Here is a 24079-nt window from a genome sequence, read left to right as displayed (position 1 = left end):
TTACAACTTAGATCTTTTTTTCTTACAAAATGCCACAACCATCCATCAGTCAACTCCATTCACTTTCTCTTCTCTTTGCCCAAAACCAATCTTACCTCCGTGGACCCCACTCTACAAATTTAGACTTTTATTTTTTTTAATATTATGACCTATTTTACAATTGCATCAATATCTTTTGAACTTGAAAAATGATTAATCAAGATCGTAATTATTATTGTTAATAAATTATTATTATTATCTATTCATTTATTAAATTAATTTATCAAAATACCTATAGGAGATGAATTATTTAACAATTAATATATTGTTGTTGTTATTATCATTATTATAATAATAATTATCATTATTGTTATTATGATCAATGCAATTTGTATATCAAGTCACAAAAAAAAATATAGATAACTAATGTGTGGGTTTAGCATTTTGTATAAAAAAAAAAGATCAAATTTGTAAAATGGACAAAGAAAAACATAATTGGGGGGCTAAAGGTCTCAAAATTTTATACATGAGGGGCTACAAGGGATTTTGGTGAACGCAAAGGGTTAATAGAGATGGAAATTGCGAGGGGGTAGAGGTCATTTTCCCTTTAATCTATACTTACTTTGATATAATATTATAATTCCCTTATATTATTTACTTTTTATGCATCTTATTCTAATTCCGAAACACTGTGGTGGATCGTCCACCCCGCAAATCTGTTTCAGATTGTCAATCCAGAAAAATATTAAAAATAAAAAATTAAAATAGGGATTAGTTGGGGTGGATTTGGTGGGGATTTAAGAAAGCGATAGGATAAGCTTTTAAAATAAAGGAAAAAAAAAAAAAATTATGAAAGGGGGTTTTAGAGAGGGCTGATTCCCAATCTGCATCGGCTGGTTTTTAAATACTGCATCTCACGATTTTGACTCTGTTGTTCAGCACATGGAGAGAACTGAAGGCCGGATGGTGGCTTACACTGAAGTCCTTTTCACATGAGATTGTGTCGAGTAGAGAAGGATTGGGCTTCTGTGGTCTTCTGGTGGTGGTTCTTGTGTGACTGCCTTTTATGTTTGAAGTGAGTGCATTTTATGTTTATTATAGAAACTGTTTTCTTTTTCTTGCTTAACATCATCCCGTGATTGAAGTTCAACACGCCATCCACTAATTTCTGCTTACTCTAACTCAAGATGTATAGATATTTTCTCATAAATGTAAATGGATTTCAGATTTTTTTTATTTCTTTTCCCCTTAAATTTTGATTTGTCAACTTTTCGTCGAGAATTATATAGTTATTGGGTTGACACATGTGATGGTGGCAGGGGTTTAATAAGGCTTTTGTGGTTTGGATTTTGAAGTGAGAACTAAATGCTCAAATGTAGACACATTACAGAGAGAGTTACAGAGAGAGAGAGAGAGAGAGAGAGAGAGAGAGAGAGAGAGAGAGAGAGAATGCACGTTGCGTTAGTGACTTTGAGAGAGAGCCCCAATGCACATTGCGTTGAGTTTTAGAGAGAGTACCACATTGGAGGTTCTTAGTAAGCTTGAGAGAATGTGTGCTATGAATACACATTGTTTAGTAAGCTAGAGAGAGAGAGACCGCTACAATACACAATGTGTTGAGAAATTGTGTACGAAATTGTACATTGTGTTATATGCGGTGAAATTTACATATAATCTTGTTTTATTTTTAAGTTTTAAAAACAGCATCTTATGTTTCATATTTTACCATGAAATCCTTTTTATAGAACATAATAGTGTATTTTAATTATTATTTTTATGTTCAAATTTGGCATGTCCATACTTTTTATTATTTTTCATTTATTAAAACTATTAAAAATAATTTAAAAGAAATAGAATTATCAAAATGCCTTTATACTATTTGGGGATAGTTTGGTGTTTTTATTTGTCTCAACTTAATTTTTTAACATTATTTTATAACTGCATAAAGGTGAGTATAGGTACGCACGAGCTGATACCAAATCTAAAGATAATGATATAAATTTGAGTAATGATCCTACGAGACCCTTTCATATTTACGTGTGCAGGATATTAAAGGATCATCATTAAATTTAGTACAAACATCTAAAAAAAATTATGTTTGGGAGATCTGTGTTAAATTTAATAGTGATCTGAGTCTTATACATATGAGTTTAGGAGGGTCTCATCGGATCGTTACTCTATAAATTTACAAGGGTGTGGTTTCTATAAGGTTGCAACTTTCTACAATAGTGCACTTCCAAATTTCTAGATAATGTATTGCAAGATGTATTATTTATGGGACTCAAAATTTTTATTTTTTCATATACATACATCTCGATGTTGAGATGATCACTTAGAGGTCTTTCCAACATTTAAACAACATTTTTCGATGGATTTTTGATGTGCATCTTTAATTCTACATTTTAAGGTTGATATAAACTTTTTCTAATTTACAATACATTATATTATCAAAAAATAGGACCTCGAGTGTAAAATATAAATATGAGATTATTTTTAGGAAAAGGTTTATATAAGGATGCAATGTTATAATGTAGAATTATGGATGCACCTCAAAAATTTATCAGAAATGGTAGTTTTAATGTTGAAAAAACCTTTGATTGATCATCTCAACATCGAGATGTATGACCATGAAAAATAAAATGATTTTAAGTCTCAGAAATAGTGCATTTTATAACATATTATCTACACCGTCCATTTTCAAGATTTTTATATGTTTATAGATCTACTTGATTTTAACCATTTCTAAAATTTAAAATTTTATAATTAGATATAAAAATAGATTTTGAGATAATCCTAAGAACATTTTACATCAAAGTTGTATACCATGATAAAATTTGAAGGTGCACCCCACCTCTACAGCTACGGATGCATCCGCATTCTAACTGCACCCTTATTTTTAAATATCAAAATAAAATAAAACTTAGAGGGAGAAGAGAGAGAGAGAGCCACGTTACACATTGCATTACAGATACTCCTCCCCTCTTTATAATCTATTTTTTATTTTTTAGATGGGTTTTGGACTTTATTTTCTAAGAGTCTTACATCAAGATCATTAATACGTCGAAATAAATAAATTTTCAAACTAAAATTGATAATTTTTTAAAAAAGATTAGAACATTGGATTTTCTTTTCCTTTTGTTTTGTTTTTGAGGAACCACCGGTTTAAATCCATTTTTAAGGTAGATGTTTTATGCAAGGGGCACGAATATAGGATTGCACTCCCGACCTCATAAGATACTTCTCCTTTTATTTTATTTTTTTAGGTCAGCATCTAGGTTGAAGAAGTTATATTGTCAACCTCTAGGGTTGAAAGAACACTCCAATACTCCTAGAGAGGCGAATAGAGGAAATGTTCTTGCAAGAAGGTCTTTTGACAAAAAATAAAATAAAATAAAGGATGAGGTTTCCATAAGGCTTAGGCTATCCAAAAACCAAGTCAAGCCTCACCTTAAATCCTCTTCTAGAAAGTATTTTCGGCAATAAAAATCTTTATAATTGCTTTAAAATTAATTTCCAACACCAACAATAAAATTTGAAACTCAAAAAATGATAAACACCTATTTTTAAAACAAAATGGATAGTCTAGATAATTTGTTACGATATACACTATTTTTAGAGCTTGAAATCTTTTTTTTTTTTCACAACCATAGTTTAGTCTAGATAATTTGTTACAATATACACTATTTTTAGAGCTTGAAATCTTTTTTTTTTTTTCACAACCATAATTTTCAATTTGAGATGATCATTTTCCAATACATGACTTGCAATTTTTTATAAGTTATAAAAGGAAGATTTACTTATTTTGACAGGGCTGTAGCCCTATCAAACCATTTTCCAAAAATAAAAAAGCTAGTCATGGCCACTCTACTAGGGCTAAGAAAGCAAAGTTCAACAAAAAAAAAAAAACAGGTCAGTTTAGATTGAAATCAAGGATCTCAATTCTAGTGAGTCAAGACCATCAGAGGGTCCGATTTTGAGTGATTCGGCAATTCCGAGCCTAAGTCACCTGTTTTTTAATCACTTCCTCTTTTCTCTATGGTAACTTAATTCAAAATGGGCACGTATACTCTTCTACCCCAGTCACAAGAGGATTTTTTTCAATCTAAATCTTCAGAAAGACGGAAGGGTTATTCTCAGAAAATTTGTTTTTGAAATTTGAGTTTTCTAACACTTATTCACCATCTAAAAATTAGATGGCCTCTATTTAATAGCATGACATTATTTTTTTTAAGTACATAGATGGTACAATTTGGAAATGTTTTTTTATTGAGGTTAATATATGGGTTGAAGATGTTACATCCTCAAATTTGAGGTCCTAAAATTAATTCTAGACTGGGTTTTAACTGGGTTAGCAAATAAACAATATACTCATGCAAGAGTATAATATCTTTTGGCTTTCAAAATTTGGCATTAAATGTTAAAAAATTGTTCCATGCATTGCATTGGGGAAAGCATTTCAACATTTGCGTCGGAGGTATAGAGCATCCATCTTAAAGATGGACACAAATGGGTGGTCCATCTAAAAACAATTGAATCTAACAGTCTAATTTTTTTTGTTTATAAAATTACTATTTTTAAGTTTTAAAATCAATTTATCTTTATATGCATAATCTCCATATTAGATATTGTCGTTCATTAAAAATTGAGTCCAAAAATCAATCTCAAAAATAGATTCTTAAGAGGTGACTCATTTCTACATGGACTCATTGAAACAATGTTCTTAAGTATTTTAGTAGATTAATATAAGGAAGAGGCTTATATAAGGTGACCATTTTTTTTTTTTTGACAAATGCTAAGAACTTTTATTTATAACACTATCCAATGAGGATTAAAAACAGAGAGAGATACATAAGGTGACCACCTTATAGAAGTAAGGCGCTCAGCTAAATTTTATTGAAAGATATAGTTTCAATGGGAACCTTCCACTAGCATGAAAATCCATCTTCCACTATTATTACAAAATCTAAAATTTTAAAAGCAATTTAAATTAAACATATCAATAAACACTAAAAAATCTTGAAAATAGATAATTCAAATAACTTGATGAACTATTTTTAAGATTTCAATTTATTTAATTTTCCCTTATACCGATGATCAATCAGAAGGTTTTCTAACTTTGAAACAATGGTTCCTAGTATATTATTGACAGCTTACTATTACTTTTATAGTGTAACTTTACATAAATTTTTTAAAGTAGGAAACACTTCTAGAGGGCCTGTATAATATGATCCATGTTCTCATGATAACATCATCCAGCGACAAAGTGGACCCCATGAAACTTCCATCAATTTATTTACACGCATTGTTGTTTCTTCATCATCACCATACATTGCATTTGATATAGGAAATTTGTTTATACAAGGTCGCAATTTTTAAATACAGAATTAAAATGCACCTAAAAAATCCATCATAAAAAGTTGTTTTGATGTTAGAAACCCTTTAACGAATCATCTCAATATCGAAACGCATGAATATGAAAAGAAAAAAAATTAAAGTATTAAAAATAGTACATCTTGAAATACATTATATAGACCGTCCATTTTCAAGATTTTCAATTATTTATAGATTGACTTGAATAGAACCATTTTTGGAGTTTAAGATTTTGTAATTAGAGATAGAAAATAAATTCTCAAACAATCTGAAGAATTTTTTTCACCAAAATCACCATCATAACATTTTCCCAATTAATTAAAGTCAAGTACACGAATCCTGATCTATCATTATACTACATTAAAAGTCATACCCACAATGAGGTCATAAGTTTTTATATCTTTCGAACTACTTCCAACTACATCCTTTTGAACCTACCCCTTGCCTTTTTAAATCCTACTTGAACTAACACCTCCGAACAAATGTTGTTCTTGACCGGTCCCACATAATCAGCCCACCTAAATCTACTATCATTTTATCACCTATTTTACAACAAAATTATGTTTATAATAAAATTTAGAGGTACACTTTGATTTGATTGTTTTAGGTCCCTTTATAATAAAATTTGGAGGTACTCCTTAATTTGATTGTTTAAAGTTGCAACATTATAGAAACCACACCTTTTGATAGACCAATGTAACCCACAAGGTCATGTTGTCATCAGGACCATATGAATCATACTCTTTTCACCTTGAAGTATCAAACAAACATGCATTTATGTTTTTTTTTTTTTTTCTTCTACTAAGATTAATTAAGTTCTAGAAATAAGAAAAGGGGGTGGCTTGTATAGAGTGTCAATCGTAAAGGACCTCTAAAGCTTACTAAAAGATTCCATTCTACTGCCAGAAACCCTTATGATGACCTAAAAGTCCATTTTCAAATCAAATTATGAAATTTAAAACTCCAAAAATGATACAAATTGAGTAGATCTATAGACACTTAAATTTTTTGAAAATGAATGGCCTAGATAATATGTTATCAAATGCACTATTTTAAAATTTGAAATCGTTTTTTTTCCATATCCATACATCTCAAGTTAGAGATTGATCAATGTAGGATTTTTCGACTTTGAAAGAACCTTTTAAGGTGGATTTATGAGGTGTACTTTACTTCTAACAAGTTTGTTGACAGCAATCATGCATATAGTTTTACATATCAATGCAAAAAAATATGTACCTTGTCTTCGGCACAAAAAAAGAAAGAAAAAAGGAAAATCCATGTAAATATGTATCTTGACTTGGCTCCAAAAAAAAAAAGAAAAAAAGTCTCATGGGAAAATATATTCATATAAGGTTTTGGTGGAGGCAGCAATGAAAATGGCGCATGGCATGCTCAACTGTGGGTGCGTAGCGACCACTGCAATATGCTGGTGATTCAAGGCCCTTTTGAACTCCTTCACACAGTATGATGTCTTCCATCTAATCATACACTTGGTCTCATCACTCATTAGTCAAAATCATAACTTGTGAAGATACTAAAAGGGAAACGTCTCGAGTCCCCAACAACATAATTTATGTCTAAAGGCTTAACTGGTTTTTGTCAAGCTATAATTAATATGTGATAGCAAACGGCTATATGTTTCATGATATATATAAATTCCATGTGTGGAGATGCATAGAAGCTCGCTTTTATTGCAAGCAAAGGAAAAGTAGAGCGAGTTTTTTATGTTTTTATGAGCCCGGGACTGACAATCCTAGTAACAAGCCGACAATAATGTCGCGCATTACTTGAGGCTTGATAGGAACAAGTAGCGCTAGCCCTTAACATTGTCATCAGCTTGTTGCTAGCCATTTGATCTCGATGCAAGGTGTCAGATCAGTCCCCATGCACATAAATTACCCGGGAAAATACATCATATTGATATTGTCTATGAGTATACTTTCCATGAAACAAAGTGAATCCAAACTTTTGTGCATTGGAGGTACCTGCACTCTCTCACTTTCCTCTAGGCTTCTTTCAATAAAAGCTTTGTCATCCTGGGCATAGGAAAAATGTAGTATCAAGAATCAATGGCTAAATATGGGAAATCCACCAACAAAATGCCCTATCATGAGGCTTTTATTATGACCAAATTTACAGTGCCATTACTTCTTGCATTGGATACTAATAGCTTATGAAAATCAAACCGATACTAGATTGAATTGCTTCATAATTGGGAAAATGGAACAAAAAAAGAGAACTAAAATAACATAAGACCACATTACCTCAATCATTCTTGTAAAACTTCAATCGATGTTGTAAGTGTACCACTTGTAAAATTATATCTTTGATATAATTTAACGTATTAATATTGTACATATTGGATATATTATACTTCAAATATATTGTATTAGTATACATACATAAAGTTATATTATATATATATATATATATATAAGATTTCCTAAGTTTACAAGATTCGATATTCATAAGTGTCCTAAGAGTATCCAATACCAGTTAAAAATTTGCACTGTATTTATACTGTTACATTAGCCATAGTGAAGTATCAGGGTATTTCTAGAGATGGTCATTCCAAGATCACTACTTGAAAAATAATAGTTTCCTAAGCATCGAGGCATAATGACCACCCACCAAATACACCAATCCTTGTAATAAAATTAATAAGAAGTGCTTAGAATGGCTGAGAATCCAGGTATATAGTTTCCATTCTCACTATTTGGGAGATGTTCTAGATGCAAATTTTCCATGTGCAATTTTGATCATCTTAGATGAAAGTGAAACCTAAGTCTTGCCTTTAATGAACAATCTAAGAAGTAGTCAAATATGACTTGACATTTATCGAATCCCAATGGTAGGACTAGATTTGTATCCATCCATGGTCCATACCTACCAATAAGAGAACAAAAAAATGCATAAGATTCAATAAAATGGATCATAGAATGTAATGGGATACAGCATAGAAACGGAGAATATTGAGGCGATTACCTGTTGATCATAAAGTTTGGGTAAATGAAAGCATACATTGCTTTTGATCCAAGTCTATCAAAATCCTTTTTGCTTCCCTCTTGTATACCTTCGCATGTCTGAATGCTAACCTTCTCAAAAATCTGAACAAGCAATAATCCTTAGCTAGGTAAATAGAAAGATCAGTCATCATATGAAACCACTAGTATATAGATCAGTAATATAAACAAGTTTATTTGAAATTTCGGAATGAATATCAGAATTCATATAAAACATACAGTGTGGTCTGTGATGAGAATTCCCATAGCAACCGGATAAGTTAATGTTATCAACTCATTGTCATGCCTTGATGCATGCCAAAAAAGAAACAAACTTTAATGATGTAAAAATCAACTAGTCATATTAGCAAAATATCATTAGGTAAATGGCATACATCTATGGAGTATGTCTGGAGATTGAGACCAGATGCAAGAGCTGCATGAGCATATGGAACATGGTATCCCCCATCCAAGTAATTGTCACAGAATACCTGCATGAGGTATGAGCAAGGAAGCAAAAGATATTATGAATGTATTGGCAACAAATTATTATTTGCTATGGTATTTTGGTTTTAAATTATGCATATTTTTATATAAAATATGTTATATAGAAAGAAAACAGTCCCAAGATATAATAAGATCTGCAGATGACAAAAACAAACTTGCCACTGATTAGCCAGAAAAGGATGGTTTATTTTTTCTTTAAAACCAAAAGATTCAGGAAAAGATTGCGAAATAAGACCAGAGTGATGCATGTTAAACAAAGCAATATATTGTTCTGAATATAAATGTTCAGAATCTAGTCAAACCTTCCAGTTACAGTTGATGGAATATTCGCGTCTAGCAACATGGGGGAGCGAAAGGTCAACCCCATTGGTGCTCAAAATCTCTGAGCAACTGCCAAGCCATTCCTCTGCCACTCTTTTGCAGTTCTCATTTGCTGAATTCGTATTACTACTATCCATATTTATCAGTACAAATGGCCCCAAAGTAGCCACATTTATAGGTTGAAGCCCATAATCCTATTCACAAAGGCAATAAAAACAAGTCATAAAGGAACCATGAGGTATAACATATTGAAAACATGAAATCTTACGGCCTTAAAAATCATTACTCACATGTACATTGAATTTCTGAATCCCAGAAATTCGAGTAGCCTTGAGTAGTCTACCATCCAACCCATAGGTCCATGCCTGCGAAAATATGCGTCACCATCCAAAGTAAAATTCATCATGTAGGAACACGGTTACATTAATATCTCATTTGTTTGCCCTGACTTTCAATGATATTTATTTAAAATACAAGTAATGCATGAACTTTTTTTTCATGTCATTTTTTTTATAAATATATAGAGACGCTATTTTTTTGGATAAATATATGAAGATGCAGTACTGTCATATGAAGGACAGTTGGTTCTAGAGATCTGTGTTTGGCAACAACGACGGCTTTGTAATCCTAGCAGAGGCAACAAAACTGATGTGGTGGGTCCATTCCCCTCTGAGGGTGGTCGGAATTGAGAGGTTAACATTTGCAGATAGCATTCTTACAGGGAACCATACCCAAAATGGAAGCTTCAAATGCCCCAAAGTATGTATGAGGTGAAGGAATGAGGGGGATGAAGTAGAGTTCAAGTTGTAAGTTAAGTGCCCATGGCCTTCATATGTGAATGGATGCTATGGGTAAAACTTGATTTCGCTGGTGTGGGCTTTGCAAAAAGACTCTAAAATATACATGACAAGGTGCTGAATCCAAACATTTTATCACTTACGATAAATAGACACATCCACGAAAATAAAAAAATAAACAATTAAATTTCATCTATTACATGGAAGGGGAGAACATGTAACTAATATTATGATGGAAGCATCATACTACGAAGTGATCATGACATTCACATCTTTATTTAGCATCGTTCTTCATAGCAGAATATTGGTTTAGATTCAAATCCCAAATCTATTTCCTCAAATACTTGTTACATATAACCCTCCTAGATAATAACATATGAAAATAAGTTTTGTATAAGCTTGCATGGCAATTACTGATGATTGCCGTCTTATTCTGGCAAGCAAATATGCACACACCCAAATTAGAATTTTATTCCATGCACCAGCATCAGTTGGCTCTTTAAAGATAAAAAAAAAGATACAAAACATGGTTGTATCATCAGGTGATCAGCCTCTTCAGATGTGAATGGTTGCAAAGCTAAACATATAATGGGTGATATAGCAAACATAGTTTTCTAAGAAGGTATGGACCCATGCACTACATTGCTAGGCCTAATTGATTTTTACAAGTGCCAACATAAACAATGATACAAGGAATTCAAACTCATGAAGCACACATGAGTGAACCTGTAACTGAGTTATAAAAATGATATTTCACTAAAAAGCATCATCATCACTCACATGATAAGGGCAGACAAAGCAAGACTTTTGACCACAGCCTGAAGCAAGAAGAGAAGCATGATGGCGACACACATTGTGGAAAGCACGAAGGTCTCCATTTGCATCTCGACAGATCACAAATTGTACACTTCCCAATCTGCTTTAATATCTGATTAGTTATCATAGAATAAAAAATAAATTAAAAAAAATGTGGTTTTAAATATTCCAAATACACAACAACAAGATAAACAAACTTAAGTGTTAAATTGGCTATAATTCTACCAAAACCAAATTCAGCGCTATTTCACAAGGATAATTAGTGCCATAGTCATCTTCGACGAACTCTATGATATAGCTTCTTCAATTCTGGTTGATAAAGATTGAAAATACCTTCCAGTGAAGAAATCATGGCTACTCTTGACTTGTTCAACATAGCCTACAAAAGACAGAAAATAATGTTACTCAGAGGCATGTGATTTATCAAAAGGGTTCCACCATGATTCACCATCTTAACCTCATTTGACAGTAGCCTTTTGTAGACTTTCCGCATGATCAGAATACGTGGAACGAAGGAAATTCCCTACAGAAACTCTAGCAGATGAAAATTACTGAGATGAGTTATAAATAATATGATTGGTAAAGAAATTTAGGAACTTAAAGGTGGGAAAAACAACTTAGAAAACTCCTTCATGCAAGTATCTCTACTCAGTAATTGGAACAGCAGACAATAGCAATGTATGAAAACACGGAAAAAGAGAACAGCAAGGATATGAAAACCAAATCCCCAAGATATTGAGAAGAAAAAAACAAAAGGAAAAGAATTAGGCTCCAGTATGACCAAGAACTCAAGGACGTCAAACAAATAAATGATAACTTGCATCAACGCATTGCAACACATATTCAAAATGAGGACCTCATTTTACGAGATTAACAACCAACTTACCCAAGAATTAGGAAAATGAACATGTAAAAACTTCAAATTATGAGATCAATATCCAAACAACAATTCCTGTTCTTCTTTAAATAGTTACTTATATCATTATTATTATTAGAATGTTAGAACTTACCAAATATTCAAAAGAGAAAAGTATAGGCATACCAAATGATGGCAAGATGCTCTAGCTTGATTGATTATGAGAATTCACTGATATGCATTGCATGAGGAAACAAACCAAGTAAATGAAAATCCAACAAATGGGTTTTGAACATCAAAGAAACAGCAATTAAGTTAATGCCACCTATCAGAGTAAAGCTCAGATGACAATAGCATACACCCACGCGATTTTCACCATGCTAAAAAACCTCGGTAATCATTTAATTTTTGCAATATCCAAAAGAGAACCGAGGAAACTGAGGAAAAAAGAAAGTAATTCATATCAAATAGACTTCAAATTAGTCCAAAAAATTAATGAAAATAGAGAAAAATAAAAGACTAAGCAACAAACTTATCGAAGGCCAATAAATTTATGATATTCTTCAACTAAAATTTGGGCCTCGAATGGTCCAACAACAAATATCAAAGTCCTTATACTTCGGCCATGAATTTCATTAAATCTCCAATGATAGTAATCATTCACACGAAAAAAAAGAGGTTCAGTTGAAAAGGAACAATACTTTCCCGACGTAATTTCAAAGACTGAGAACAGCTAAATATGGAAAAATATATGGAAAATATCTGAAACTTCTCACCAGACAAGACAGCTGGATAAGAGAGAGAGAGAAATGAGCTGAAAGTCAAAAGGATTATACCTACTGCTTGCCATCCTTTGTAAAAAACCTTCTCCAATTCTAGGGCATAAAATGAAGGATCAGTGTACCATGAGCTTGGTGGAGTGAAGGCCTCTTCTAATGGAGTCTTAGGGTCAAAAGATTCAATTAAAGAGCGAAACTTGCCTCTATCTTCTCTCAATGAAGAGAGAGAGGAGGAAGAAGAGAGAGAAGAAGAAAAAGGGATCAATTTAGAGAGAGAAAATCTGGTTTTAAAAGAATACAGTTTCAATGGAGGGAACAGTTGCTGCGAACCAAGAATCGACGACCTCAAAACCTCCATTAAGACGCTCTGTTGAGCTTGCGGGACTCTCAGCTTTTAAGTCCAACCGAAGATTTACATCACTGTTCAAAATTTTCAAGTGAAAACTTGAAAATTGACGGTCTAAAAATGCATTAAAAAATAAACTATTTTCAAAATTTGAAATCCATTTTTTTCTCATGTCCATGTATCTTGATGTCGAGATGATTAATTTGAGGATATTTGGGCATCAAAACAACCTCTTCTAGTGAAATTTTTGAGATAGGGTCTTATTTGATTGTTTAGAGCCTCGGCTCTATATAAATTTTTCCCTTAGTATTAATTATAAATTTAAAATTTAATTAAGACCGAGTAGATCCATATAAACTTTCAAAAAATTGATCCAGATGACTTGTTACAAGATGTACTACTTTTATATCTATGAACTTCCATGCACACTTTTCTCGATTCCAAATAAATATCAAAATTCTCTGATGAGAATATTATATATATTCTATTATCTCAATGAAATCTTGTTAACTTTCAAAAAAGAAAAAAAGAAAAAAGAAAAGAAAGAGAGAATAGTTCATATTCTAGGTTTGAAACTCAAAGAAAAGTTTTGATATTTCACTCGAGCTACTTGAGTCATATGACATATATATATCTTTTTCAATGAAAATAATATATTATGTTCTTATCATTTGGCTCAGCCTACTTAATTGACGCTAAATTATCATAAGGAAAAGGTTTACATAGAGCCAAAGCTCAAAACAATCAAATTAAAGCCCACCTCAAAACTTCTGCTAGAAGAGGTTTTGATCTCAAATATCTTCAAATCGATCATCTCGACGTCAATATACATGAACATGAGAAAAAAATGGATTTCATGTTTTAGAAATAGTACATCTTGTAATGTATTTTTTTAACATCAATTTTCAAAATTTTCAAGTTTCCATATATCTGCTTGAAGTTTTAAATTTTATGATCAAAGATGAAAATCTATTTTAAGGCTATTAAAAAGATTTTCAATATTAAAACCAACATTTCTCGACACCATTTGAAGTTGTGCTTTACTTTTGATTGTTGCTCTTTACAAAACCACGCCCTTATCAAAATCACTTTTGCATGATCAAGACTCTAAACCCAAAAAAAAATAAAAGCATTTTGGATGTTTGCACAAAATACTTGAAATGGTACTCGACTTAAATTATCTTTTCAAAATGACCACTTTTTTAGATAAATTAGTTGATCATGAAAGGTTGTTTGACATTAGAAAGTTAAACTAGGGAATAAGTTACGAGTGATATATTTCTAGTTAGATAACCGAAATTTAAGGATTTTAATATGAACGATTGGCATTTAAAAATGGCCCAACGTTATTGCTCAAATACCTTACCCCTTTAAGAAGGATAAAAGTAAAAAAAGTGCTTGAATTATAAAACAATAAACTTGTCTATTGCAAAATGGATGTTCATGATGAAGTATCATAATACTTTATTACCAGCTCAGAGGGTAACCAGTCCAAGGGGACCACATTAGTTTTTTTTTGTTTCAAAAGGAAAAAAATCAAAAGAAAGGTGCCTCAATTACAAAAGAAGCTTGTCTATGTTAGCATTTGGATATGTATGACATATCAATACGGATAGGTATCTTTATGGATATTTATCCCCTGATAAAATTAGGTTAACAGTCTCTAACACACACAAAAAAGATTTACAATAAAGTATTTATTTCCTTTAAATAGTTAACTTTATATAATAAAGTATCTAATCATAATCCTCATTGTTTTAGACATTTTCATACATTAATTACCAGCTAAGTAGAAAATTAGTCAAATGTTGCTACATACATGGTGCGGTCCATATAAGTTGGCAACTTTTTTTCGTAAAAGTAAATTGTGATACTTTGTACTATCAATTTTAATTGTATAGTGTAGATTTAAAACGTCTTTCAAAACATTAAAACGTACCACATCTTTTAAAATAATATCAAATTTATATTGTTTAGATAGTGTGGACGATGTATATTACTACAACTTTACTTTACAAGTAAAGTTGCAACTTTATATAATCCTTTTCCGGGTTAACATGCAATGTGTGACTAGCAAAGGAGAGCTTTTGGCAATGAGTTAAAAATAATGTTAAGCATTAATTGGTATACATGCACAAGGCTAGATAGTCATATTTGAAAACGGCCCAAAAGTTATATCATACAATAATTTATTTGCAATAAAAATAATAATTGATAGTAATATGTGACATTGTTGTCGACACATTGACAACTATTTAACAACTATCTGAATGTAACAGCTATTGTACATTGAATAAATCACCCAACATAAAAAATTTATACCATTGGAAAGGCTTCGCTCTATACACATGGTATCATAGCATGCAATGCATGAAGTATATTTGAAACAAACTATACCCAAAAAAAAAAAAAAAAGAAAAAAAAGTATATATGAAATATAATTAAGACCATTTAAAAAGTTTTGTATGCCATGCTACCATTTGCGTTTCCTAGAGTTTCATAGCACTCACTTAACTGCCAAATATCAACAATAGACAGTTGGGGCATGCTCTGCCTCTGCTCAAAGTCGATTAAATTTTAATGGACTTTGAGTGGGTGAATCAACCGTCCATTGTCATATCTGGTAGTTAGGAAGGTGGGTGTGCTAGAAAACTAAATAATAGTATTCAAACCGTTTGGGAAAAAATCGAAGGACACCACACCTTTCACAAATGGCCCCGGTTTCTATGCGGTCAAGCCTACATATATAAAAATGCGGGCCTATTAATAAATCTATTTTTGAGATGGATTTTTGGACTTAATTTTTAAAGACTAAAAATAATTATTCTAATAAGAAAACATTTGGACTATTAGTTTCCATTATTTTTAGATGGAACACCTACTTGCATCGATCTTTAAGATGGATGCTTTACACTTTTTGGATCGCATATGTAGTCATGCGGTCCAGCCCGCATGGAACAATTTTCCTTCACAAATTTGGCTCAATTACTAAAAAATGGCACAAAAATTATAACTATTTATGATTTTAACCCTATAAATTCATTAAAATCAAGAATAAGATCACCTAAACTTGAAGACCCACTCATGAACTTGGCTCAATTTTGTGGAGTGCTCCAAAGTCCAAAGGAAAAAGCCCACAGTACGACCATTTAGTATAACATGAAAAGGCCAAAATCATCCCCAGCCATTTGTGAAATTGGGCCGCATGGGTTGTACCATTATCATGCTCCAGTTTAGAAAAATATTTCTCAAACTTCGTGCAGAGAAACGACATCCCAACCATTCGATTTTACATCCGGCAGCTTGAAGTGTTTATGACCTTTGTCTATAAAAGATACCAGACTCATTGTAAACAATCTCACAAACAAAAAGAACAAGAAAAATAACAATGTTTATAATGAATTCTTCATTATGAGAGGCAAATGAAATGTGAAGATCCTGCTCAGATGTTACATATTACAGCAACATTCATAGACTGTTGGTACAGTATAACACACACAATTACAACTTATTTGACTTCTTATGAACTTTCTAAAAAGAAATAATAAAAAAAAATACTGATTTGTTTTTCACAAACTGGCAGTACAATATGAACTCTTTTGTATATCATTTTTCTGCACACTCAAAGCTTGACTTGGGGTCCGTGGACCATGTTGAATTTGAATAACGGTCCCTAAAACCCAGTGTTTCACACTCAAAGAGAAAGAAAAGGAAAAGGCTGAAGCCCATGTTTCTAAAGAATTAACCATGAGAGAAACGCCACTATGTTTGTCGATGATTTTAGCAGAAACATGAGTAAGCGAGGTGACTCTTTTGGGATACAAAAGCCGACAAATAATCCGTGGCCGAGGTAGAAGTGGAGGATCCATTTGGTACCAGAATCTGAGTTTTTCCATAAGGTATTCTCTGGCCTGCAACATTGGCATAAAATAAACCAGAAATGGCAGGGACAAAGACGTCGCTTCTCGAGCAAATATGGAAGTCGAGGGCTTTCTCCAAACCTGGGCTTCCTGATTTGAGGAACTTGTCCTTTTTCTCTGCAGGGATGATGTTTTCCTGCAAAAATGAAAGGGAATTGTAACCTCTTCAGATGGTTATGGACAAAGGAATGGAAAAATCAGAGTGAGAACAAGAACATCCGACTTTCCAACAAAGCTGCTTTTCTTTAGGAGCAATTGACACAAACATGAAGCCATGGGCAAAAGTTTCAGATGAATACAAGCCAAATTTTGATTGACAGTCACTTATGACCCGTACGTAAGAAAAATATGCAAACATCCGTATACCGACATTATACCTGAATTTCAGTGGAAATTAGCTAAATCTAGGGAGCATTTATTCATTGTTTGGGAAGGCAAAGTGAGATTGAGGACAGGGGTTTCCTTATTTAGTTGCACAATCTTTTAACAAAACACTTTCTGAAAAATCAGTTATCAAGCTAGGAAGGATTTCCAAACCATCAGTTAAAAAATTGGTTTTCTAGGGAAATGATTTATAAGAATAGAGTTGGAAGATTGGAGGTAACTAGGAATATCCAATTGCTCCTTTCATCATGTGAATAAAAGCCAACCACTATGGGTAAGAGGTATATGCATGGTTTTCTTCAGAAAATAAAAATAAAAACAGAAGTGTTTCCATAATATTTATGCCATGAAAAGCAAGAGTTGTAATACAAATGATAATAATACAGGATAGAAGAATTCAAATAGCAGAAAAAAGAAATATTTTCAACACACCTTGGTATAAATCTTTGGAAATATTTCTTTCAGGGTACTCAGACTCTCATGCCATCCAGACTGAGTTAAATAGATAACTGTTTCACTTTGGAAGCCAATTTGCCTTAAGAAAGTGCCAACTTCTCCTGGGGTATAACACCTTTTCCTTCCTGCCAAGTTATCGTTTTGACTAACTTGACAACTCTTTTGTTGCAGCAATTCAATACTCAAATCTACTGCAATGAAATTACCATTCGAAGAACGACTTAGAGTTCTTAGTCTTTGGACCATCATGTCTACCACTTCTTGAATCTCAGGCTTCAATTCGAGAGACCCGAACATTCCAAGACACCTCACTGAATCCATATCACTCCTCTTCTCTCTTATTTTCATATTAACAGCAGGGAAGAAAGTTTTTAGTCTCAGATTTCCCTTCATTCTGAATATTGGTTCAATGTGTTCAGAAATGTAGTCTTCAGTCACTTGACTGGGGACCTTCACGGGTGCTGGTTTTACTGTTCTTAATTCATTCGGTGCTTCTCTCACAATCTTAACTACACCGTTCAGGCTCTTCATGAACTTATCAACATTGTAGATTTCTTCAAACTTCCTGTGAGAAAAAAGCAGAAATCTGAGAACAGCAACCTAATGGAGAGAAAAAAAATGGAAAAGCTTTTAATTTTAATAGGCAGGAGAAGTATGCGCTGGAAATGAGTTCCATCCAAACTTCAAGATAAATTGGTGCACAAAAATGATAATGCAAAATTGCTACCAAGTTTTCATTTTCTGGATTTCTAGCCATCAATATTGGTATAAATATTCTGAGATGATTATAAAAATTAACCACCTATGTTCTAACCACTAGAGGTCATATTGTCATACCAAAATTCTAAGCAAGCATTATGAATTTCTGATATCTTTGGCATGGTTTCCAGATGAACTTTTATTTTGCTAAGGTATCCCGAATGAAGTAAGTTACTAGGTAAATGTCTCAAGGGACCTTCTCTCTCTTTTGATCTCTAGTCATTTCGTAAGAATACAACTAGCATGTTGCAAGTTCATTCTTAAGATTTGCAGGTTTGTTCTGTCATATCTTGTCAATTTAAAACTCTCTATCATCAGCAGAGCAATCATGATTCAAGATGGACTTGAAAGTAATCTAGATAGATTCAAATGTTAACAATAGGTAGGCATCACCCCATCACAAATATAAGGTTCAAGACCATGAGAAGAACCAATTCCGAAAAAACACTCACTATGACCAGAGGGTATCGTCTGGTTCTCCACTTGTCGGATCTTTCATACTTTTGAGTGACTTACAGCTAGCATTATCATACTTAAAAAAAGAAAAAGAAAAGAAAAAGGTTAACCTTAATCACACTTCCTCTCATATATATAGACCAACACATATAGATTTGTTTACCATGGCTATGACATCAGCTCACCATTAGCTTTAAATAGATAAAATACCCTTACTTACTTGTATCAAAATTTTGGGTAGAAGGGAGGATTGTTTAGTGAATCTTCTTATAGAGATATTGTCTTTATGGAATTTTAGTAACTTCAGCCATGTTCCTACTTTTACAGTGTATAATTTTCTTTTGTCTTCAAAATTATTTTGAGAGTGGCGGAAACAAATGAGAAAGACGTAGACTGCAACGAGACGATTTTGAGAATCAAATACTGTCATCATTGGGGCTTTTGATGATATCAAAAAAGATAGCCATGACTTAAAAGTAAGGCAAATGAATCCAAAGTAGGCAGATGTGAATTTGTTCAAATTACAAGAATTTCCTTGTATAATATTAAATAGTTCAATGAAGATCAGAATTGATTTGATGCAACAAGGAGCAACATTGCTGCAGAAGAAAAAGCATATCTGCAGTGACATGGACCTGCATAGTGCATTCTACTAACCAAGAGAAAAAAAAATGTCATGTACATAAAAGGATTATAATGTATTTTATTTTTTCCTGATAGTAATTGAACATCTATAAAATGGACACTGTTACAGAATTACAAAAAGAAGCCGAAGAGTATCAAGACTGGCATAAAGCTCTATATTGCGATGTCATTTCCAAGTGCATGAATGTTTAGCTAGTCAAGATCACCAATATCCATGATATGAAAGTTTTTTTATAGTAAAAATTGACTGAAGATCCTTGATTCCTGAGAAAAAGTATAAAAAACATTCAAAGTCCATATCTTAACTTGGCATAATTGACAAAGAATTCTGATTTCATTTATTCTGTAATCCTAAAGGATTACGGAAGCCAAACTCTCAAATATATCTAAGCCACACCATGAGCATTATATGAAGAATGTATAATTGATTATCCCAATTACATCATTAAAAATTTTATAAATTTTATAAATTGGCTAAATTAGCTTAAAACAATACAATACGTTAAGGGCTCACAACAAACACAAAAAGCCTATATATAATCTAATAAACTTACCAATATATACTCTCATGTCAGAGTCACAGATTATCACTATCATCTCACCCCCATAACAAAAAGCAATCAAATAAGTCTTCAATGAACAGCTTAAGTGTGTATCAAGATAATTACCTTTTGTCCCCCGTTTTCGTCCCCTTAATGTCAGGTATTACCAGTGTTGCACCTAAATATCTAGCTACGACTACTGCATCTGCAACCTGGATAAGAATTAAAATCAAATTAACAGGTGGATGACAATCCCCGCCTCACTCTAAATCCAAAACTCAAAGCTTCAATTCTACCTTTAAATTATCCTAGGTAGGAGAAAGGAATACAAAGCTTTGAATTGCAAATTACTAAATAAATAAGGAAACACAAATTAAGGGGAAGGTTAGTACTCTTTAGCCATGTTACTAGAAATATAGAGGGAAAAAAAAAGAAGGAAAACAGAGCAATTCATTCAAGTAGAAAACATTGTTTGATTGTGGTGATAGTCTTTGCAAACTTTAACTAGAGCCTAACGATGACAGTCTTTGCATTATTTGCTCAAAAAAAAAAAGAGACTAGTATTTGCATTATCAAATAGTAAATCATATCCAAGCAAGTTAACTACTTATACATGACTGGCAGTGATAGACTTTACAGTTTGCTACACCATAGAGTCTGATTTTTTCTCTTTTTTATTGGTAGATGTATAGGTCATTTTTACTAAAAAATATCAAATTGGAATCAGCAAGCAACCCAATTGAGATACCTGAGAGACATGGTAATGTGGACCATGTGATAAAGAGAATGTGATAAAACCCTTTGCTTGATCTCCTTCTTCTGAGAAAAGAGGAATTGAGTTAGAGAGAGAAGTATAGTTCAATAAAAATTGCTTTCAAATTCCAAAATATAAGCTTTAAATAGTAGCAAAATTGGCTCTTCTGGAAAAATTATCAATTTATAAAGAAAGAAACAATACCTTTAAGAGAGAGAGAGAGAGAGAGAGAGAGAGAAAGAGTTTAATAAATTTTTCGTTCAAATTCCGAAACATGAGCTTTAATTACTAGGAAAATTAACTCTGCAAAACTTATCAATTTGTAGAGAGATAAACAATAAATTTTTAGTAAGAGAGGGTGTGAGGGAAACATAGCTTAATAAAACATGCACTCAAGTTCCAAATATGAGCTTCAAATACTAGGAAATTTGAATCCTCTTAAAAAAAAATTAATCAATTTATAGGGGAGACAAACAATAATTATGTAGTAAAATTTGCATTCAAATTTAAAAAAATAAGAGGTTCAAATGAATTGAAAAATGAAATTATAAAAAAAGGAAATGAACTAAACAATACTTGATCCAGGATTGGTCCAACAAGGCTTCAAAAAATTGCTTTGCTTCCATGGCCCTTTCACAATATTTGCAGTGTGGATGGTCTCTATTCTACCCTCTGCAACAGAAGGGAACACATCAAGGTGCACACCTGAGGTCCCTGGTAGCTTCACCTGAATTTGAAAACACATCAATTTAACCCCTTAGAACTCAGTAATGGAAAGGAAATGCCCCTCTTTTAGAGAGAGAGAGAGAGAGAGAGAGAGAGAGAAAGAGAGCCTTAATTGTGTAAAATGTGTTATAGAGAGAGAGACAACAATTGATTGTAACTGTGTACGTGCGTGCACTGCGGCAAACTGTACTAAAGAGAGAGACTGAGCCAGACTCAAAGACTCTAGAGAGAGAGAAGGTGCCACTATGCAGAGATAGACCTGCACACTCAATTGTGCAAAAGAGAGTAAACATACTCACCTCCATTTTATCAAAACTCTCTTTCTTCATCATAGAGAGAGATAGAATGAGAGAGAGAGAGAGAGAGACTCACCTCCATTGTATCAAAATGATCTTTCTTTATCATATTCGCCAACATTGCAAACATGGACAGCGTCAAGAAAGCGCCCACCACCTGCCTCGGATCCACAGCCATTTCCAAATCCCAAAACCAAAACCCCACCTCTTTCTCTCTCTAAAACTCTCTCTATCTAGCCAGATCCAGGCATTTTAAACCAGATCACACCTCGCTCTCCACACACTCTCTCTCTCTCTAACCAGCTATACAAATGGTACAGGACAAGTGACACCTCACTTCAATGGAGCCCAGAAAACCCAAAAAAACCCTAATTTTACTCTCCATTAAAATGCGTTTATTTTTAGCTCAAATGGTTCTTTTACAGGTTGCAGAGTCATTGTAGGACTCGCTTCCTTAGTTGTTTATTGCATCGACACCTCAGTAGGAAAACGATAGAGCTCCTTGATTCGCGTTAAAATGGTCTTTTTCGCACTTTTGATTTGGGGGGCAATAGACTCGACTAGACGCACAATTCAACGCGTAGAACCGAATTCGGGCCCTGGTATGGTTCTAATTTTAGGACCCGATAAATTAGGTCCGACCATAGTTAGCAAGTTGCCCATTTAAAGGCGACTTTTTCTAAAAGGCCGCGTTTTTTTTTTTTTTGAAAAATGATTTAATCTGGGACTTTTTTAATAGATCGGTAAAAATATGCAATTTTTTCAGGAAAAAGTTTAAAACGTGATTTTTTCAAATTTTCAAAAAATCGTTTCAAAAAATCTTTCCTATTAATATACTCTGTTTATTTATTTGGAAAGAGATAAAATCTTTCTTATTAATATACTCTGATTATTATTTTTGGAAAGTTCAATATTTCTTTCCTGTTTTATGAAATTTCTAGTTCTATTTCTACTCTTCTAAATATCTCTGCTATTGATAGGGTGAGTATTTTTGCGAGTGTTTATGGGTATATGGGATAGACAATTCCTTTCTAATACTTATCATGACGAATAGAATAGATAATCATATTATGATTTAGAGAGATAATTATCTTATTTTTTCGGAAAGTTCAATAACTCTTTCTTGTTTTATGAAATTCCTATTGCTATTTATATTTCTATTCTTCTAAATTTTATGAAATTTTTGATTTCGATGTCTATTCTCTTAAAATTTTTTTCGGTTCTCTGCAACTGTTATGGTGTATAGGTTTTTGGGTGTTTATGGGTATATGGGATATAGACAATTCCTTTTTAAAAAGATGAAAATTGAATTCACCTACCCAATACTTATCATGACGAATAGAATAGATAATCATCTTATGATTTAGAGAGAATCGTTTTATTTTTTTGGAAAGTTCAATATCTCTTTCCTATTTTATGAAATTTCTATTTCTATTTCTATTCTCCTAAATTTTATGAAATTTCTATTCTCCTAAAACTTTCTCTGGTTCTCCGCTATTGATATGGTGTGCATTTTTTCGGGTGTTTATGGATATATGGGATAGACAATTCCTTTCTAAGAAGATGAAAATTGAATTCACCTACCCAATACTTATCATAACGAATAGAATAGATAATCATCTTATGATTTAGAGAGATAATCATCTCATTTTTTTTGGAAAGTTCAATATCTCTTTTCAGTTTTATGAAATTTTTATTTCTATTTCTATTCTCCTAAATTTTATGAAATTTCTATTTCTATTTCTATTCTCCTAAAACTTTATCAGGTTCTCCGCCATTGATATGGTGTATATTTTTTCGAGTGTTTATGGGTATATGGGATAGACAATTCCTTTCTAAAAAGATGAAAATTGAATTCACCTACCCAATACTTATCATGACGAATATAATAGATAATCATCTTATGATTTAGAGAGATAATCATCTTATTTTTTTGGAAAGTTCAATAGCTCTTTCTTGTTTTATGAAATTTCTATTTCTATTCTCCTAAATTTTATGAAATTTTTATTTCTATTTCTATTCTCCTAAAACTTTCTCTGGTTTTCTGCTATTGATATGGTGTGTATTTTTTCAAGTGTTTATGGGTATATGGAATAGACAATTCCTTTCTAAAAAGATGAAAATTGAATTAACCCAATATTTATCATGACGAATAGAATAGATAATCTTCTTATAATTTAGAGAGATGAGTTTTTGTTCGAGATGATCAATTTGAAGATGTTTGGACATCAAAATAACCTCTTCTTTTTGTTCAAGATGATCAATCTGAAGATGTTTGGACATCAAAATAACCTCTTCTAGTGAATTTTAGAAGTAGGCTCAAATTTGTTTGTTTAGAGCCTCGGCTCTATGAAAACTTTTCCGTACT

At 32.4% G+C, this 24079-nt stretch overlaps 3 protein-coding genes across 14 annotated transcripts in view; 1 reads left to right on the top strand and 2 right to left on the bottom strand.

The window, feature by feature from the left end:
- The window catches only part of ACA10 (autoinhibited Ca(2+)-ATPase 10), a 37677-nt gene extending 36462 nt beyond the window's left edge, over positions 1 to 1215 (top strand). For all 10 annotated transcript variants that reach the window (XR_016045446.1, XR_016045444.1, XR_016045442.1 and 7 more), the window contains one exon: positions 919 to 1215. Coding sequence is in view for 4 of the 10 variants with exons in the window: in XM_088853115.1 (XP_088709241.1) it covers positions 919 to 935 (17 nt within the window). In the remaining 6 variants the exon portion in view is untranslated. The remainder of the gene's footprint in view (positions 1 to 918) is intronic.
- Positions 1216 to 6476: 5261 nt separating this feature from the next.
- LOC18435669 (choline monooxygenase, putative (CMO-like)) lies at positions 6477 to 12796 on the bottom strand. Of its 2 annotated transcripts, XM_006845712.4 has the most exons (10): positions 12485 to 12796; positions 11126 to 11171; positions 10757 to 10892; positions 9470 to 9544; positions 9161 to 9373; positions 8747 to 8842; positions 8335 to 8456; positions 8142 to 8235; positions 7335 to 7385; positions 6477 to 6827 (listed from the first exon to the last, which is right to left on the bottom strand). In XM_006845712.4, the coding sequence occupies exons 1-10, from the start codon at positions 12783 to 12785 to the stop codon at positions 6693 to 6695; spliced, it is 1269 nt and encodes a 422-aa protein (XP_006845775.1). In that variant the 5' UTR covers positions 12786 to 12796; the 3' UTR covers positions 6477 to 6692. The 2 variants fall into 2 exon arrangements, with proteins under 2 accessions (XP_006845775.1, XP_020523782.1); XM_020668123.2 differs by lacking the exon at positions 8142 to 8235.
- Positions 12797 to 16164: 3368 nt separating this feature from the next.
- Positions 16165 to 22215, bottom strand: LOC18435668 (protein MANNAN SYNTHESIS-RELATED 1). 2 transcript variants are annotated; one of them, XM_020667838.2, is made up of 6 exons: positions 21715 to 22215; positions 21266 to 21416; positions 20684 to 20754; positions 20062 to 20147; positions 17510 to 18098; positions 16165 to 16829 (listed from the first exon to the last, which is right to left on the bottom strand). In XM_020667838.2, the coding sequence occupies exons 1-6, from the start codon at positions 21745 to 21747 to the stop codon at positions 16554 to 16556; spliced, it is 1206 nt and encodes a 401-aa protein (XP_020523497.2). In that variant the 5' UTR covers positions 21748 to 22215; the 3' UTR covers positions 16165 to 16553. The 2 variants fall into 2 exon arrangements, with proteins under 2 accessions (XP_020523497.2, XP_011623883.1); XM_011625581.3 differs by having other exon boundaries at positions 21788 to 22215.
- Between the last annotated feature and the right edge of the window lie 1864 nt (positions 22216 to 24079).

Source organism: Amborella trichopoda, chromosome 12 (assembly GCF_054954075.1).
Source record: "Amborella trichopoda isolate Santa Cruz 75 chromosome 12, AtrichopodaSantaCruz75HAP2 v2.0, whole genome shotgun sequence".
Taxonomy (NCBI): domain Eukaryota; kingdom Viridiplantae; phylum Streptophyta; class Magnoliopsida; order Amborellales; family Amborellaceae; genus Amborella; species Amborella trichopoda.
Note: the sequence above shows the minus strand (reverse complement) of the source record. Positions and strands in the feature narration are given on the sequence as shown.